We start from the raw sequence: 14,357 nt of genomic DNA on the forward strand, positions 1-14,357 counted from the left end.
GAGAGGGTGCATGCACGTGGGTGCTGGGAGTGAGCACTCACGCTTGTGTTCATGTGCATATATGTGCTTACCTTTCCTCCTACTTGCTTTGTCTTCTTAATTTATCTTAAATTTACCTAGTTTGTTGTTTGATTTAATTCAGTGAATATGTCACTTAAATGGTGTCACAAAGATTTTTCTAGAAAGTGGTAATCTCTCTTGTAAAAAGCACAGCAGGGAAGCAGCCATAAAAATTTCACAGACTTGACTCTGTATGAAAAGATTCCCTGTGGGTAGAATTGCCTTTTATTGTGGCTATTTATCACTGCTGAGATGGCCAACAGTGTGGCTGAGTGGTCTTAAAATAGGATGGAGAATTTGCCACAGCAAGATGTAAGAAATACATTTTTCTGGATCAATGCTGCTGTATTGTATTCTGTAACTATGTAATCCAAAATTTCCAGATCCAGAGTTTTCATATTAGCAAATAAAAACACAGTGTGACAAGCCAGTATAGAACCTTGAAAATGCACTCGCGTTGGTAACGTAGTAACGTGGGCACTGCAGACTTCTGGAAACCACGGTTTTACAAGACTTAACCACAATGTCATCTATACGAAACTCAACACACATTAGATGATAGCAACACAAACTGTGTTTTCACTGTAAGGTCTAACATGACACATAGACAAAGTAAAAACCCAGCTCCAAATTCCTAACTTCTGGTGTGCTGCACCAATCCTTCCATACAGACATGGCTACAGAAAGAGAGACCCTCCTGGAGAAAGCATACCCAGAAGCACAGGTCTTCTGTCAGAAGCACGGCCTAATGTTTGAGTTAAACCACTTCCCTCTTGTCTGTCCTGTCCAAAGGCCATCAAAATACACGGGATAGAGGAAAAAAAACCCAAAATGCTCATAGGTTTTCCATCTCCTTAGGAGACCAAATACTGCTGTACCAATTTCCTAGAACTTTTGGATTAAGTATATTTGTATGCTTGAGTTGCATGGATTTCAATGAAGAGTTAGGTGGCTAACCATCTTCAAGCACCTGGACACGAGGGTTTGCATCATCCTTTTGTTTCTATATTCAGTTGGAAAAAACCTTCATGGCATGTATAAATTCCACTGGATATACTTCAGGGGTAGTTGAACTAGTCCTCATTATACTAATTTGCACAGAACTTCTAGCATAAAAGGGGCTATTGAAATGTTGGGAATCATTATATTCTATGATAGAAGATAGGCTTCAAATGTTGCAGCAAATAACCTACAGTCTTGAGGTTCCTTGTCCTGAAAAGCTAAGTTGCTTACTTGGTCATCCGTGCTCCAAATCCCTAAGTCTTTCACAGGAGAAATCCCTCCTGAGAGATTTTGAATATCTCAGTGTCTCTTGTAGAGTTCCAGTAATTAAAGTTGCGTACCATTAGTGTTCAGACTGATCTAAAAATTAAACGTGATAGAATGACTTAATTTTCCCATGTCACTGTTTTTATGATAGTATTGACTAGTCTACGAATCTTGAAAAAAAAAATTGTTGTGCAGGTAATTGACTTGAAATGGGGTATTTCTGAGCTTGTAGACCCTGATCACAGAAACACACAGTTCTCTCTGGAGGAAACCGAAGCCTGTCAGCAACTGTCAGCTGGTCCCACCTTCATTGTAAGTGCTAGCACTGCAGTGCATACTCAATCCCTGTGGCTGAAGTGAGACATACAGGGCAGGCCGCACACACTCAGCAGGTCTACTGGACAAGTAAGGTGGTTTTCAAAAGTAATTAGCCTGCCTGAGCAGCTTCCCAATCAGCTAGCTGATGGGGCTGAGATGTCAGTAACTGCCAGTAGTCCCTAAAAGACAAAAGGAGCCTAGACAGGAACACACACATATGGTCCAGCCCTGAACACAGAGTCTCTTCAGAGCAGAAGATAACAGAGGTTATGTGTGTTAACTAGCAGGTATAAGAGGCAGATGGAGACGCACATAAGGCAAGAAGCTCTTGCTCCGAGCTTGCTTCCTGCCCAGTACCTCAGTATTGAGGAGATTTTCTCGGTAACTAAGGAATAAATACAAATTCTCCATGCAAAGAACCAGAAATGAAAATGCCATAGCAACCACCAGGGACAGAGTGGGGTGTCATACTGCAAGCTGATACTTGTTCCATGCTTCTGCCTCACTCAAAGCCCTCCGATCACTCCTTCTAACCACTGAAAGCTCCCCAAAGCAGCAGCGCACCTCAGCTTCCTTGAAGCGATTTGGTGACAGCCCCAAACAGAAACCCACACCCAGAATTTTAAGCCTTGCAGAAGGGGAGAGGAGGCTGACACACCTGCAGAAGTGCCAGGTTGCTTCCTCAGGTTGTTTTGGTTTTAGAAAGGGAGAAGGAAAGTTTTGCTGAACAAAGAGAATTAATACACAGTCCCAGGGGGCATAACTGAAGCCACAAGTAAGTAAAGAAGCAATTAAGTATTTGTGCAAGTTGTGCCTCATTTCCCCTGAGCCACTTCCACCAGAGGCCAGCAATGGAGAGGCAGAGACCATGAGAGTCTCATCACGGCGTTACTGCACCCATAAGCTCACCATCGCTGAGCTCCCTGCAGCTCCCACCTCCGTTAGCAGCACCCTATCGCATATGCAGATGGCACTAGTACGCACTCAGGCAGTGTCTTCCTCAGACTGGTTCTCAGTGTGTACCTAGAAATCTCAGTAGAGCCAGCCACAAAGATTCACCTACTCCCTCTCTCCCTTACACACACCAGAAGGGCACTGCTCAAGGATTGCACGGTGGGTTTGCATTCTGCACTGTTTCCAGACTGCATGGATACGGGATGCCGACCCTTTTCAGGATGTCCCTCTTCCCTGGCCCAGCCTTCGGTCCTAATCAAAAGTCCCCAGGCTCAGTCCTGTTCCCTTAGTTCTTCTCCACCCCAAAGGCAATCTTACAGCACCATTGGCCAAAGTTCTCAAACCAGTTCCGCTCTGTGCTTCCACTGCCTCACCTTCATCACTCTTCCCCTGCCCCAGCACACTGCAAAGGCCTGAGGAGCAGCTGCTGTAAAGTCACTTCTCCCCGACCATGGGACTCTGCTTGGCTGTCCCCAGCCAACATGGAAGCCACAGGGGTGCTGTGGTTAGCAGCAAGTTTTCTGAGCAGCCCTCCCTGGCAATCCTAGGTGCTAAGGCAAGCAGCCAGTCCACATCCCAGCTGTCACTGCAGAAGCAGTGCCTGAATGCCGGACCTTTTTTACCTGTTGCAGGGACTCCTGGGAGACCACTGTGGGCACCAGACTGTGCCTCAGCTCATTGCGGAGAAGGAATTTGAGGCCCTAACTCTGCAGCTGTCAGGGGACTCTGCCCAGCTCCCGACACAGTGGTACTGGTGGGATGAGAACGCGCTGCCCACCTGCTATGTGCTGCAGCCGGCTGACGGGCAGGCCTGGCACTGCCTGGAGAGACGCCTGGCCTCAGCGCTGCACGTGGCAGCCCAGAAGGCAGAGAAGTGTGGGCTGCTCGGCCCAGAGCAGAGGCACTGCTCCTACAAATCAGGTGTGTTCTGGCAGGGCTGTGATGTCCTTCTAACCAGAGCTGTCAGGGAGGACAGCTGTTTTTTTCAAGACAACATCAGATTGTATACAACAGGAAAGATGCAGGAAGGAAGAGACTTGCTAACTATTTGCCATATCTCGAATCCTGAGGAGGGAGGTTGGTGCTGACTAGCAAACAGTAATACACCAGATAGAAATGTTTCTCCTTTTTCCCCTAATCTCCCTGACCACATCCAGGAGTATGCCTAGCTCAGAGGACGTGGGGAATGCTGACCTGCTAGCATCATGTGAAACGGCCCAAGGGATGTCACATTAATGTTGATGGATGGCTTTTCCTGTGTTCTGTTCTGAAACCAAATGCTCATGTCTCCCTTTTTTTTTTTTTTTTGTTGGTAGTAAATGAATGGGAGATTGAACAGGGTCTCCTCAATACCCAGGAGAGCAACCCAGGGGCTTTCATATTCCTCACAGAGGTTGAGGATTCCAACAGACAAATTGGGCAAGGGACAAACTGTGAGCTGAAAGAGGACAGTGAAGCAAAACAGCTGCTCAGTAACCTTAAAGCACAAATTGCAAGCCATTATCCCAAACACCTCAAAGTACACACACTGGCATGCAGTAAAGACTCTGGGAACCCCCAGCACAAGGAGAATAACAAATACCTGAAAGAACTTTGTGAGCAGTTCACTGCTGTCAGTAATCACCAGGTTTTAGAGAATCTTTGATGCCGAGGACAGATCAGCGAGGAGCCAGGGCGACTTCTGCAGGAGCCCGGCCACAACACAGCTCTGTGCCTGAAGAACTGCAGATTTTTCTGTGGGAGATAGAATTTATTGGATAACATTTTTCACCGTATTAGGCAGAACAATGATAAAACCCACACAGCATTCATCCTTTATGGGCCACCAGGCTGTGGAAAAACAGCTGTGATGTGCAAACTATCTGAGCAGGTGCAAACTGTTTTAGGGCCAGACACCACAGTCGTGATTCGTTTGCTGGGGCCATCCCAGCTCCATTCTGCCATTCACAGCCTGCTGAGGAACATTCGTCTCCAAGTGTGTTTAGCATTTGATTTGCCACCACCATCTCCAACCCAGACCAAACAGGCTTGCAGTGATTTAGTCTTGTTCCTCAGTAAACTCCTCACTGTCTCCCATTGTGGCACACAGACACTGGTAGTGTTCCTTGACTCTGTGGAGAGATTACTTCCTGGTGATGGTGCTCACAGATTCCACTGGCTCCCTACAGATTGCCCTGCAAAGGTCCACATCATCATTTCCATTTCCACAGCAGAGCCTGATACTCTGAAAGCTCTCCAACACGCTGTGCCTGAGGCTGAAGCGTACTTTGAAGTAGGACCCTTATCCTGTGAGGAAGGTGAGGAGATGCTAGAGATGCTCTTAGCATCAGACAGACAACAGCTAAGCCCAGCTCAACGGGCCTATTTCCGTCAGAGCTTCCCTAGTGGTGGGCAAGCCCTGCTCTTCAAGCTGGCCTTCCATGAGGCCAGAAAATGGGCATCTTACACTTCACCTTCAGAACTAGCGATTGCTAGCACAGCCCAGGATGCCATGGGGACGGCACCGGCATGCTGGGGGCCCCTCCCCCACCCCTTTTATATATATATATTTTTTAACACTATTCAGTGCTTTCAATAATGACAAAGATACAAGGATTTTTTTTTTTTAAACACATATCTCCAACCAAGGAGATCTAAAGTCATTTTACAAACTTTGTCATGCAGTCTTCATATATGTAAGAGGCTACTGCAACAAGGAAGGAATATTATTATTCACATCTGCAGAGAGGAAGCCCGCCTTAGTCTCTCTCTGCGACAGACTGGAAAAGTCACACAGTGACTTTTCAGGACTGAAAAGACAGCACAGTCCTTGTGGCTCGTGTGCTTGGCTATATTGCTTCCTCACAGTGAGTACTGCTGCATCCCTGATGGAACAGCCCATATTTCCTGCTGTTCATAGGGAATCTGTCTAAATACAGCCAAAACCAGAAAAAGCTCTCAGTTCTTTGAGCCTGTGAATGTGTTCATACATATATTTAGCAAGCATAACATTCCTCTCATACCTGGCAGCCTACCTAAACTATTGTCTCGAAGGGAGATGTTCTGGGATTACTTGGGAAAGGAAATTGATCTCCATGGCTTATCCAGGGTTTAAGCTCTCAGCTGAGACTGCCATGTGTGCATGTGAGCTAGTGAGATTTTTGGTGACTAGTACTTCTGAACTGCCAGAAAAACCACTCACCCTCCCACTACAGATATCAGTGTAAACAGTAAGGAGGAAGATAAATAATTTCCTTTCATATATCAGACTTCACTTGCAGAAACGGGCCGTCAGACATGGAGCTGAAGGACATTTTATCCCTTGACAATGAAGTTCTCTCAAAGATTCAGCACTGCCACCTTCCTTCAAGTAAAACTATCCTGCGCCTTCCTCCTCTCCACTGGGCATGGCTATGCAGTGACATGGGAGAGTGCCTGGCAGAACGGAAGGCAGATGGCTTCACCCTTCTTTGCTTTGCACACAGGTACTCTTAGAGGGCAGAGAATGAGAAGCCAAACTTTTGAGTATGGTATGCTCCCATCCTGGGCTTTCGGGCACCCTGCCTAGACTCCTCTCAATTCTTAAACTCTGACAGTGCTGAGACTCTAGAAAAAACACCCAGCTCTAGCTCCCTGTTTCAGTACATCTATGACTTTTTCCCTTCCCAGGCAGTTTGTTGAAATGGTGCAGAATCATTATCTATCAAAACAAGACAAAATCAAGAGGCATTTTCTCCTGGCAGATTTCTTCAAAGGGACTTGGAGCTGGGGAATGAAGAAACCTCTTATGTTGCCACACTTTACCAGGACCTTGAATGCCGACAGGAAGGTGAGGAGTATCAGCAGGCATTTCCCTACCTGTAAGCTCTGGACCATGGCTCTGTGTCTCCAGACTGCTGGACAGGGTCTGAAATCAGAAGACAATGGAAATAATAGTAAATAACACTATTCAGTGCTTTCAACAATGACAAAGATACATGGATTTTTTTTTTTAAAACACATATCTCCAACCAAGGAGATCTAAAGTCATTTTACAGACTTTGTCATGCAATCTTCATATATATAAGAGGCTACTGCAACAAGGAAGGAAGGAATTTATTATTCACATCTGCAGAAAGGCAGCCTGCCTTCGATTGTAGCAAGAGAAATTTAGAGTAATGAAAAACATTTCCTACTAATAGGAGAACAATGAAAGTCCTGGAAATGCTGTCTGGCATACCATGAGATAGCATCTAGCACTGAAGTTGTGAAAGCAAACAGATTAATCCACAAGCCATGTCTCAAGTCCACTGTTCTGGTTACTCTTAAGTAGCCCCTCAGCCACTCTGGTTCTCTGATACTGTCACAAATCTGAGGAAGTTGTGTGAATTGCCATTTCATTTACTTAATGCTGGACGAATTGAGGAGCTAAAACAGGATGTGCTGGGTAAGGACTGGGCAAGAGGGAGTTATACAGTGCTCTGCAGAGGCATGCTTCATGCCTAAGCCGCAGGTAAGAATCACCACCTTTCTACACAGCATCAATAACCGCTGTGAGAAGGAAGCTTGAAAGAGAAATAAGCTAACTGTTACAAACTGTTATCCTAGAATTATCACCACAGTCCTTTAGCAGCTGAAAGAAATTATTTAGATCCTCCAAACGCTAAGAAGAAAACATATTAAAAAACCTAACAAATTTAATAAAAAAATACATAGAGCATTTAAGAGGGTAAAGAAGGAAGTGTGACAATGGGAGCCCTCCCCTTCCTCAGCAAATGAGTCCTAGTTCCACTGCTAGTGGCTGTTAATCCTTCTATCCCTTCCTTCCCCCAAAAAGCATTTTTTTATCTCAGTCTTTTCAGAATAACTGTGCATTCTCAGGGCTGATGTTCTCTGCTCTAATAGTATTTCTTTCTGCAGGGAATATGAACTGGATCCACTGTAAAATAACTGCCTCTGGAATAGAGAGCGTTGTTGATGACTTTGCCATGTGTACTGAATGCATCAGCTGTCCAGCCTTGTGCAGGACACACTTCTTCTTTTGAAGCCAGCACTCAGCAGTATACACAGCCCTGAAGGTAACAGCTATGTCAGAGCGACAGAGCGTGATGCAGAGGAAAGAACTGGAATTTTCCTTTCCACGTAAAAATACTTCTCTGAGGAATTACAACCAGTGACAAAATTCTCTGTTCTGGGATCCATCAAAAGACTCATAAATGCCTCATTCTGGTAGGGCCTCTGTAGGGGAAGCTGAGGTTTGTCCTTTGCCAACAGACATTTTGTCTATTTGATTAGAGCAGTTTACCACAACCAAAGCGCCTGTTGCCCCATGTCTAGTAGAAGCACCTGTTAGCTACGTGGATTCCCTTGCAGCTTTGCAGCTAATTAGAGGAGAGGGTACACAGTGCTGCTCCTCTGTCTTCTCCTCAGAATACCCACTCTTCCCTCAGGGGAAAAATCCTGCCACACCGTTACATTTGTCCATGTTTTACACTGTAGCCTTCCTTATATTATTCAAGTGCCTGGCCAGATAAAGCTAGCACAGTTCATTACATACATCACATAAAACAAAACTATGGTAGCTCTCACAGGCCCACCACAGTCATGTTCTAAAACGCTTTTTTGTCTCTGCCCTCTTAGGAGTGAGTATAATATACACAGAAGTGTTGGCCAGGCTTCTTTTTTTCATGCCTTCCTACCTGGAGGTAATTGGGAAGCTGTGCCAGCAGAGTCTAAGCTGGTGCAGTGTCTGTCCCTACCCTGTTCTCATTCCACGTGTGGATTTCTCCAGCCACCCAGTGGGCCCCTACACACAATGCTCACTGGATTCCTCAAAGGTAGGATTAGTCCTGGGGACAGATACAGCCCAAGAATATATCTAATCATCATCATCATCATCATGTTATGAATGAAATCCAAGAAACTTAATAAATAAACAGAGGAAGAAGGAGAGAACATCTGTTTCCGTAGAAATACAGTTTTGCCTGTGAGCTTACACAAAGGCAGGATAAAGGTCCATTTGCCTTTGTGCTCAGTCATGCACCAGTCCCATTCGCAACTGCTTCAACAAATGAGGATAAAGTGGGTCATTTTGTCGTCAGGCAACAAAAGCACACACTGACCTAGATATGTCTGAGGGACCTAATCTTGCTCTTGGCACAGACTACGGGGTTCAGACAGTATAGGGGGACTCTAGTTGGAGAAACACAGCATATTAACAACCTCAAAATGTCTCTTTTCTGCCTGCGGTATCAAGAACAGCCTTTCCTCTTTGTGTCTCATGGCAGGTGTCACAGTTATGGCACTTAGTTCTGACTACCAGCTGCTGGTGGCAGGTTCCCAGGATGGCTCAATGCTTGTCTGGAATATGGAAGTTTTTGAGATGCTGCATGCCCTTCCGGGCACTCTGGTGAGCCTTCTCCACTTTTTATGGTTGGAAAGCTCTTTTCATGTCTGAAAAGAGCTCTGACAGCTTGGTAATCCTTGAGCTGGAGGCACACAGACACCTCCCAGCTGCCAGCATTCTCCCAATTGCTGAAAGCACTAAGAATCCCTCATTTTGTGAATCCTCATCTTATTTTATAGCTGAGGCGAGGTATGTGAAAGTGTTTGGAAAAGGAACCTGTGCTGTTTCAGCTGCCACAGATTCGCAGTCTGCGCATCTGGAATTTGATTTCTGGCAGAGCAAGGTTTATTATCCAGGACACGTATATCAAAGAACAGCCCTCGCATCACCTTCATGAAGATGAGGGGCACATGACTGCATATTCTTCCTCAGATATGGCCAGTCTTTAACTTAAAGCGTGCTGAAAGAACAAGAACTTCAGAAGTTCCAGCCACAGTCACGAAGGTTGTAGACAGAAAAGCTACCTCAGGCCTTGCTACTCCTATCTCTTTTGCCACCTCTTTACTAGGTCAATGCTTGGCACCAGGAGACAGCAGAACTAATCCTCCAGATTTCTGGAGAGGTGTCAGATGCATGGATGTGTTCTGCAGTATTCAGGCCAAGGCTGGTGATTATGACCGTGTCTGAAGGAGGAACACTGAGTCTGTGGAACAGCTACACCGGTGAGCTGAGATCCAAATGTCAGCTATCAGGACTACAGGAAGAAACACCAACATCCAGTGTTCTGATCCAGAAGCAAGGGAAGATGATGGTGGGATTTAGCGAGGAGAGCTCTATCCATGAAACACATCTATCTGTTCAACTTTCTTATAATATTTCTTGTATTTTCTTATAATATCCAGAGGTTTACTGAGCCAGACAACAGATCTGGTAACCAACGGGCCCTCCTTCTCCATTCTGAATAGAGCATCTTCCTCAGACTTCCACATCCTACTTCCCAAACAGACAAGCATAACACTTTCTATCCTTCTGCACCTTATAGCTCTGCCCAATACCATGTGGCCAAATTAAATTTCACTGCCAATCTATCCTCTTTCATTCACAAGAGAGGCAGCTCAGCTATCCTAGCTTCATGTCTTACTCTTGCCTTATTTTTGTGCAGATCTCTTCTGATGGAAACAGTTTGCTAGAGAAGCTTCCTGGAAAGGTTTGCTTCGCGGTGGCCTCAGAAGATGAGTCCATTCTTGCTGCAGGTTCAGTAGCACCCATTCCTTAGGAAAGTGTTGGTAATAGCTGCTCTCCCACATGCCAAGTGTCCTTTAAAAGGGGCCAGCATGTGGAATTTCCCATTAGCCCGGCCTTATTCAACTATTGTGCTTAAGGGGGTAACAAAGATTGGGTGAAATTCTCTTCGTGAAGAGTTAGAACATTGCCTGTGTACCAGGAGCCCTTTCTCAAGGGAGTAAGTGAGATGCAAGTAGCGAAAAGCACTTAAGCTGGCATGATTATTTTTTTAGGGTTTCTAAGCTACCTGTTGGGCTTACCTTTAAAGAAATATAGGAATTAAATCGTATGCATAAAGACATGGTGTTGAAGGGGATTAGAGCTCAATAAATCAGTAACTAACATTTTATTGTTTTAGGCTCTGAGGAGTACATGTGAGTGCACCTGGCAGACCCAAAGGGATTCCACAGGTTCCTACGGCAGATTTGGAAAATGAAGGAGTGGTTCATATGGCTGTTATCTCTGCTGGCAACAACATTATCGTTACTGGTTCTCAGGCTGCATCCAGGCAGGGAGGAAGGCAGGCTGGGCAACTTCTCAATCAGAAGCATCTCTTACAAATCCAGCTTACAGAATATGCCCTTGATCCAGTAAAGGGGTAGCCTTGATCCCCAGCAACCTGTCTAGGGGTTGGATTTGCAGTTCTGAACATGTTTCTAATACTGCTACACTTCTAACAAGAAGATGACCACCGACCCTTCTCTTTATTGCTTCAAGCCTTTCTGTTCTCCTTTTATTTCTGATACTGAATGGAGAGCACTTTATCAATTCAGAGGGCCAGCCTCAAGTCAGTGTACGCCTGAGGCCCAAAATACTATTTCATTTCTGAAATGTTTTAAATTTGAACTCCTAAAAGCTGCCTTGTTACCCATCTGTAAGCAGGAGCCAGATGGAATACACAACATCTGGAGCACCATCTCTTGCCAAAGAAAGAGGTAAACAGCCAGTACAGTCCAAAATGTGCAGGATCTAATTAGGCATCTTTCAGAGCAAAGGAAGCAAGTGGGCTGAATGGCTCCAGGTGCTTCAAACATTTGTTTTTGAGTAAGAAGGCAGCGTTTCGCCTTCTAGTATTAGGATGCTATACTTTGACTTTCCTTATGTTTCTGTACAAGTTAGTTAAGGTATATTGTTTTACTTCTTAAATAGGACTAAGTAAAAAGTAGCTCAGGCGCTGGTGACTTTTCCCCCCCACAACTTTTCCCAGGTGTGGAGTTTATCAGACCAGGGGTTGCTGACTGACATACTGGATGGCATGGGAGCACCAGTAACACTCTCAGCCCTGTGCGACAGCACTCTGGTTTCTGTCTCCCCACAGCACACCTTATCTAGGAGTGTGGAACCTCATTTACAATCATCAGCAGAAAACCTCGGCACCTGTCCCAAATACAGACTGTGCTGCACTGTCCCACGGGGGGAACTATGTCTATGTTACCCAACCTGAAGACACACATAAAGTCATCATCTGGAACACCACAGAAGGTGAACTGCATCTCAGAAATACTGGTTAAATTAAGCCTGTATGTGGGGGAGGATAGAAACAAAACAACTCACAGAGGCAGCAAAGGTAGGGTTAGCTTTCTGAGCATATGACAAGCATAGTCTGCTCCTTTCTGCTTTTTCTAAAAGCAGATTGAGATTTAGGAAAATCTGTTTCAGGCTTGGAGAGCTTTTTGATCTCCTCTCCAAAGTTTGTGTCTAGAATAGCTTATTATTATGACATGGGAAAAGTGGAAATATGAATAATATGCAAATTATTTCACACACAAAGAAGCCTATCATGAGCCCCATCTGAGGGAAGACATTCACATGCAGGTGGAGTAAGAACAGTCTTGCCGATTTCCTTCCGTTGCACAGGTGAAGCGTGTGACACACTGGACACCTCTGCCTGAGTGAGATGCCTGAAAATAGCTGAGCAAAACCAGCTCCTTGTCACAGGGCTTATATCTGGAACAGTCCTTGTCTTTCCACTGAACTCCAGGCAGGATGTAGCATGCATGCCACCTCCAGAGTCATGAAACCAGTCAGCAACATGGCAATAATAAGCAGGAAAAGCAGCTTGCTGTAGCATACAATGATTTAGTCCTTATGCTGGATATTATCCCTGAGATTCATGCCCAGTGATCAACAGGCCCGCCTACACCTTTAAAACTCAGATCCCTGGCTCTCTGATTTCTAGCGTGGCTGTCCTTGCAGATTACAGAGTCCTCTATGGCATGACTAGCGGGGACTTATTCCTTTATGACTGCCCTCAGGCCCAAGTGTTTCCTTTGGAAGGTCACAGAAGCCAGATCTCCTGTTTGGAAAGCAGCCACGGAGAGCAGTGGGCACTCAGTGGATCTGAAGATTCCCTACAGTGCCTCTGGGACTTGGAGTTCTGTCAGCAGGAACACGAGACATGCTATTATAAGGTACTACAGTGGTAAGACTGTCAATAGTTGATTACTGCCTTGAGCTGGCAAGGAAGATCCAACTGACAGGATTCCCAGCTCTCACAGAGAAAACCCAAATCCTGTATGTAGCTGCTCCGACTGACAGGCAGCAAGCTATTCTCAGCATCTAAGTCTGATTTTAAAGCATTCTTATATCTAGATACACTATCAAGGTGTCAATGCTGTCTAAGTGAATGAGTGCTGTTAACACCACTCTGACACTAAACATAAGTCATAGGAGTTGTTTATCTACAGCTCATTACTGCTCATTTAGCCAGTGTAAGCTAGATGACACAAATCAGCAAAGAGGATGAGACTTCACAAGTTAACAATAGCAACAGAAAGGGTAAATTGGGCAAGCGCAGGAGAATCCAGTAGGGGAAAAAAAAGTGATGGTGGAGGCTGGATCAATGCTGTTACTCTTTCACCTGACAATACACCACGGCCATGTCTGAGTTGCTCCTTTCCATAGGTGGAATAACGGGCTTTTGTACAGTCATACTAGGCTCTCTTTCCTGCCCAACTATAGAGTGCTTCACAAGCTAGGGGCTTTATTTTGTGATACCTCCCATCCTCCTTCCAGGACCGCTCTTCTGAAAATCTTTATTTATTACCTCTATTCTTAAGCATTAAATAACCACTGAATACTCTAAGGCATCTTCACTTCAACCTGTATTTACCAGCATAACAATGTAATCCTAACCATCCATCTTCAGCCCACATCTCTTCTGAAAGGCATTTGCTGTGCTTGCTTCTCAAGAGATGCTAAGTACTTGTACACTGGGTCACTGGATCAGTCCATTACAGTCCGGGATGTTGCAAAGGGTGAGTAATTGTGAAATGCCAGCAACCACGAGAAAGTCTGTACTCCTTCCTGTATTAAATGCACTTGTAGCATCCTTCATGTTGTAAGAAGGGAAACATGCCATACAGCAACAGTTTGTGCGAGTATCAGAACAGAGGCTAGAATACCAAACCCAGAGGCAGCGTATTAGCATTGTGAGTGGAAGCTGCAATTGCAAGACTACAGCTGGAGTATTCCAGCACATAGTAGAGAACAATATTCTGGGTTCAAGTATCAGCAGCGAGTTTAAGGGCAAAGCAAGAAAGATTTCGGTAAGTTTCTGTTATGCAAATCATCTATAATGCTCTACAGAGAAACAAGCAGCATGGCCTACTTTTTCCCCCCTCTTCTCCTTGCTCTTCGTGTGACCCAGTTTTACTGAGTTCAAACTGTCTGGTGACAAGGGACCATTTCAGGGAAGTGGCATATTTTACATCCAGTCCTGCTACACAGTAAATGTTTTATTCTGAGCTTGGTTTCTGCAGGTGCCTTGCTGGCTGTACAGTGCGTATACACAACTGCTAACAGAATCATGCCAACTGCAGACGGATTTGTTGCAATAACAAAAGTTCGTTATATAATTCGTGAGAAGTTTCACTGTCCTAAGACCATCCTTCCTCAGCATAACTCACTCCAGAACGTCGTGGCAACGCATCCGGTAAAATCCAGAAAGAAAGATGAGGAAAACTCAAGCAAGCAACAGTACAACTAAAGAAATTCTTCTGGGAGCCTGATTCATACCAACAAGCTCTCTCAAATCTGTTCAGTGGCGTAAAAAGCAAAGATGAACAGGATAAACCAGCATAAACACCCAGGATTGAGCTTGCAGGTTTCTCTTTCTATCCTTTTTCCTTAGTGTCTCAGAATTACAAGATTAAACTGAAAGCTCCCT

The 14,357-nt window shown here is 45.0% G+C and overlaps 1 protein-coding gene across 1 annotated transcript; it reads left to right on the top strand.

The window, feature by feature from the left end:
• Positions 1-1,947: 1,947 nt before the first annotated feature.
• On the top strand, positions 1,948-14,272 carry NWD1 (NACHT and WD repeat domain containing 1). The gene is given in 25 exon segments (XM_072845876.1): positions 1,948-2,028; positions 3,234-3,522; positions 3,918-4,988; positions 5,399-5,447; positions 5,862-6,065; positions 6,250-6,416; positions 6,890-7,006; positions 7,480-7,551; positions 7,897-7,956; positions 8,200-8,334; positions 8,337-8,396; positions 8,847-8,960; positions 9,145-9,206; positions 9,208-9,342; positions 9,474-9,761; positions 10,068-10,158; positions 10,569-10,604; positions 10,607-10,779; positions 11,349-11,522; positions 11,524-11,671; positions 12,047-12,203; positions 12,205-12,293; positions 12,296-12,600; positions 13,338-13,446; positions 13,951-14,272. Coding segments are annotated over 25 exon segments (4,413 nt in total). The 3' UTR covers positions 14,178-14,272.
• Positions 14,273-14,357: the final 85 nt, after the last annotated feature.

The sequence above is a fragment of the Ciconia boyciana genome, chromosome 24 (genome assembly GCF_034638445.1).
Source record: "Ciconia boyciana chromosome 24, ASM3463844v1, whole genome shotgun sequence".
NCBI lineage: Eukaryota > Metazoa > Chordata > Aves > Ciconiiformes > Ciconiidae > Ciconia > Ciconia boyciana.